Consider the following 5,149-nt stretch of genomic DNA (forward strand, 5'->3'; position numbering starts at 1 on the left):
ATGTCTCCTGCTTCTTTGCTTCTTTCTCCACCAAAATGAATAGGTACCTTCATCTCTACCATAGCTATCTTTTGATGAAGTTTCATTCCATTTGGACAAAACATGTGTGAGTTATAACCATTTTTACATTTCGTCCATGTAGTTACCCTTTCTGTTAGGATTTCTAAGGGAAAACTTTAGAGATAGTTTTCAAGCTGAGTTTTGTTGGGGGTTATATTATGGATGTCTGAGATGGCGTAGTACATCTTTTTGACATGTTGTGAGGATCACATGCTCTGTGTGTGAGAGAGAGAGAGAGAGAGAGAGAGTGTGTGTGTGTGTGTTTGATAATGTTTTGCATGATCTCAACATCTTGACCAAAAAGCTCCTCCTTAGGTGCTTTTTTTAAAAGTAACAATAACATCAATGATATATATATATTTTTGCAGACTTTTTTCTTTTGAAAGTTGACGAGTGATTTAGCAAATGTCATGATGTGCTACATAGAAAAAGGGTCCAAGTATGGAAAAGATAAAGCAGGTATTTTTTCAGACGAGTGTGAATTTGAAAAGCTCATGGGGTGCTGAAATTAGATGGCATCACTTTCCACTATGGGAATGGCCAGATTCTAACCCCGTGTTCAATCCACGGATAGACGAGGAAAACAAGTCATGTTTTGGTCAAGACTGCTAGAAAGTTGTAGATGCAAGGTTGCAAAGAAAAAATATTTACATTTGCAAATACTTTGTGCTGGGATGTGCAAGAAACGTTACTTAGAAGAAAGCGTGCTGTTATTGAATCACTACTTAATTAAGTGAAACTCTTCTTTCAGTTTTTAAGTACAAATTAGTACATGTGTATTTGATTAGGAAACACACTATCTTTCATACAAAAACTACCAAGAATGGTCTTTTAATTTTTATTCATTGATTCAGTTGCATCTAAGATTGCACATGAAAGAAATTTGCATGACACCAATGATCTGATCTTATATTTAGAGCTGAAATGCATAATGACAACTGTGTACAGTTGAATATATATTTCAAGTGTTTGCTTGTGCAAGCACTGACCCAATAACCGGCTTTAACTAGCCCCTTACCCGGATAGTACTGAGCTTCTTTAGCTCAAAAATTCATGATTAGCACACCGAGGAAAAAGTAGCGGTGGCTGCCTTCAAAGCATTCAATCAACTCTAGATGCGCATAGAACTTATATAACCATAGATTTTGCACATGGCAGGATCCCCTGCAGGAAGGGCAACCTGTTCAATGCCCTCTGGTAGAAACTTGTATTTTGATCTGCTTGTTCATGCCCCCCTTCTTCAAAATGGTTGTTCGAGATGTGCCCTTAATCGCGACACTTGCATTTGACTCCCTGCATGCAAGCAGAGAACTGCTAATCAACCTCCTTTCAAGGCCCTTCTTTCTGGGTTCACCTACTGTTCTTCTTCAGCTGAAGATCTGCGTCTTCTGCAAAGCAACGGCACTCCAAACAGCTTTGGAGGGTCTCTTCTACTACCATCAATTGAAGCTTCACAAACAGTCAAAACCTTTCCACAAGGTTGGTCCTCCTGGAGATGGGCTGCATCATGCGACTCCAACTTGAGCTCCAAAACCTCATTGCCAGCTGCCTGTTCTGGAAATACACTTTCATTCAATAATATTTGTTGTTGATCAGAAAGGCTGCTGCTGGAATGAAAGAATCTGGTTATATAACCCAAGTCCTGTGAAGCACCTCTCGAATGCTTCTGTATGTAGAGAAGGAGATCGGTGCAGAGTCCGCGTAAACATGAAACCTCTGATGCAAGTAGCATGTTCTCCTTCTTCAACCTCTCAGTATCATCTGGGAGTGCAAGTGGGGTTCTCTCTCTTGGTGGAGAAAGCGGGGATGAGCTGGAAGACACAGCCTGTTCATTTGCCGAATTTGATGGGGAGATCGACCTCTTGGATGGCAGGGCAGAGGTTGAAACTGGCTGCACTGTTTTGCGCCGGTGAATGTCAATCAGCAGATGCCTTTCTCCCTTCTTAAAGGAATCATTAGCAAACTCCCATCTATCTGGCACAATCTTTCTAAATCCCTGAAACATGAACAAGCAAATATCATGACCACGCAAAATTGCTTTCTTGATAATAACGTATCAAGAGAACCATCACATTCAAACTCAACCAAACTAAACCCCTTCACTACGCACAAAGTGAATAAATGTTTACGTAAGTATTCAATTGGCGCACGAAGCTTGAGAAATTGTTGTGTTTAAAGTAGTTGGGCAATAGATCTCTTGCAAACTCAGAGGGGTGCCAAACAACAAAAGCTCTCCCACATTCATTCCAAGAGATGATGTCATCCGTGGCTGGGTCGTCCACAAGCTGATAAGTCTTGGTGAGAAAAGGTGCAGGTATTGATCGTTGCAAGTCTGTGGCATTTGAAAGGTCAGCAGTAGTAGTGTTTGCCTGTGCCATTTCTTACTACTGCTTGTCTTTCACTTTTGGCCACCACCAAATTTTGGCGGCAATGCTATGTTGTGGTTCCATACCCTGTCAACACGACATCTCTAATCAGATCAGATTTGGCTACGAGAGCAAGAGCTCATGACACTTCTAACATGAATCGAGTAATACCTACATAGCAAAAGATCAACACCGCCCACAAAGATGATCGGCTGAAAGGACAAAAATCAAACACAGAAGATCGGCTGAAAGGACATCATACAACAAACGACAAAAAATGGCCAAAAGAGCATAAAGATCAGGTACATAAACCATGGGTAGAGAGGTCATCCAACATAGTCGCAGGAGACACTCCATGGGTCAATACATCATACCGGAAAGCTGCTTACTAGCTGAGACCCAAAAAATCTGTTTACTGAGAGTCGCCGAACTTGTTTCTAGTTTCCTAATCTTCAGTTCAAATATCCTGTAATAATTCCTCACTAAGCGCTCCCAAAATTTTTATCTATCCAGAGTTCCCTTTTTCTTCAACTGTCCCATGAATTCTCCATTGTCTCAAAGTTTATCTGGCAATGACATCCACATAGCAGATCGGTAGCAAGTGCACTTAGCACATCTCACATTTACAGAAAGGACTCTAATCACACAACATGGTGACATATGTAAACCCCACCACATACAAGATATTGGGGGGGAAATTGTATTAATCAACAAAGTTGGCAGAGCAAAAGAAAGACCACAAATTGATAGCAAACTAGTGAATAGACAGCATAGTCAACAGAAATGAGAAACGGGAACGGAAACGTCCGAGGAATGTATACGGGGAAATGAGCTTTTAGGGGTGGAAACAGTTGTTTCCTGTGACACTATGACTTGGGAAACAAGAAACGGCCATGGAAACGGATAGGGTCTTGAAACGGAGAATCGTGTTTCTAGGGACCGAAACGGCCGTTTCTTGTGACTATGACACACAGCAACACAGCATGCGTCAATACACCACACCTTTTGAACACATGGCGCCATGGCATGTATCGATACACCACACCTTTAAAAAAGTGCCATAATGGCAAGCACAACCACCACATGGAAGAAATTATTTGGCATAATGGGCACTATTCAGGAACAAATCACAAAGAAGAGTGCTTCATAGTCAGCAGAATGGACATTGCTCATGCAAAAAACACATAGAATGCATAATGGACATTGATCAAGCACAAAACACACATGAAATTAATTAATGGCCAGCATAATGGACACATAGAATGCATAATGGACATTGATCAAGCACAAAACGCACAGGAAATTGATTAATGGCCAACATAATGGGCAATTTTCAAGCACAACCCACTTAGAAAAATGATTTATAGCATAATTGCAATCGATCAAGCACAAAGCACAAAGAAAACTGATTGGCATAATAAGCATTGATCAAGCATAAACCACATAGAGGAATGGAATTGATCAATCAAAATCTAGATGTAGATCAAAACCAAGATGTCAGAATTGGCATTAAAAATGACCACAATCTATGTATGAAAGTGGACATGGTAGAAGGCCATCGAAAGGGCAGGAATCACCCTCAGAAACGAGTGAGTCATTAAGAATTATTATTTAGTAAGAAAAAACCCAATTAAATTAAAAGAAAACTTACAGAAATCGGAAAAAATCACGCAGATAAAATAAAGCAAAGCGCACCATAGAAAGAGGGGAATTCTGTTCATTGTATGATTTTTGGAGACAACCCACATGGATGAATTGGCGAGAAGGGCATGGAAAAGCCATAAGTCATATACGAAATCATGGAGGCTGCGCAAAACGATCAAATGTGAGCTCCCATCCAACGTGAAAATCTGAGTAAGGGGCGCATGGAGAAACAAGGAATCGGCGATGCAAAAGAACAAGGGGGCGCGCACACAGAGATTTGTAGGCTTTTTCCCAGGAAGAAACTATCTTTTCAGAGAAAATACCTTCGGACAGCTTGCACCCACTTCGACAGCTTAAAACGACCTGGCGCAGCCCTGCACCAAAATTCAACATCAAAGGTTGTAGGTGGGGAGAAAAACGATGTTCTGGAAGAAGAGAGCCGATTCCACCTTAATCGTTGCCTAAACCCCTCTTAATTGGTCCCCTAATACGCTTGATTAGGTTTCAAAAAGCCTAATTATTGATCACACCTTTGAATTTATACCGCACCGTACCTTCTAGAACTACCTGCTTCTAGACTTCCACACGGCAAAATGGAGGTATTTGCCCCATCCATGATGAGACATTCCTTTACCTCTCTTCACACTTGGCCCCCCTTCCCCCTCAAGACTAATTCCCACCCGCAGAATCTACGGCCGTCGTTGGCCCCGCCTACCCGGTCGTGTTTTCACCGTTGATCCCATGCCTAAGGAGTCTTTATGACATAGTGTTGAGGCCCCTTAAGATCCCAACTATCTCCAATGATGCTCTAGAACAATAGATACACACTTCTAATGAGTCTTTATGACATAGTGTTGAGGCCCCTTCCCCACCAAGATCCCAACTATCTCCAATGATGCTCTAGAACAATACATACACACTTCTAGAACTACCTGCTTCTAGACTAATTCCCACCCACGGGATCCTGGCCCCGCCTGCCCGGTCGTGTTTTCACCGTTGATCCCATGCCTAAGGAGTCTTTATGACATAGTGTTGAGGCCCCTTCCCCACCAAGATCCCAACTATCTCCAATGATGCTC

General features: G+C 41.8%; 1 protein-coding gene across 10 annotated transcripts; it reads right to left on the reverse strand.

Annotated features, from left to right (window-relative positions):
• Positions 1-948: 948 nt before the first annotated feature.
• On the reverse strand, positions 949-4,581 carry LOC147639277 (heat stress transcription factor B-2b-like). Of its 10 annotated transcripts, none has more exons than XM_086789256.1 (4): positions 4,394-4,578; positions 4,122-4,232; positions 2,190-2,513; positions 949-2,056 (listed from the first exon to the last, which is right to left on the reverse strand). In XM_086789256.1, exons 3-4 carry the CDS (start codon positions 2,436-2,438, stop codon positions 1,415-1,417), a joined length of 891 nt encoding a protein of 296 aa, XP_086645382.1. In that variant the 5' UTR covers positions 2,439-2,513; positions 4,122-4,232; positions 4,394-4,578; the 3' UTR covers positions 949-1,414. The 10 variants fall into 10 exon arrangements, with proteins under 10 accessions (XP_086645382.1, XP_086645422.1, XP_086645432.1 ...); XM_086789296.1 differs by lacking the exons at positions 4,122-4,232; positions 4,394-4,578 and adding exons at positions 2,602-2,638; positions 2,801-4,069; XM_086789306.1 differs by lacking the exons at positions 4,122-4,232; positions 4,394-4,578 and adding exons at positions 2,598-2,638; positions 2,801-4,069.
• Between the last annotated feature and the right edge of the window lie 568 nt (positions 4,582-5,149).

The sequence above is a fragment of the Cibotium barometz genome, chromosome 4 (genome assembly GCF_041138505.1).
Source record: "Cibotium barometz isolate CiBa-2024 chromosome 4, ASM4113850v1, whole genome shotgun sequence".
In the NCBI taxonomy this organism is placed as follows: domain Eukaryota; kingdom Viridiplantae; phylum Streptophyta; class Polypodiopsida; order Cyatheales; family Cibotiaceae; genus Cibotium; species Cibotium barometz.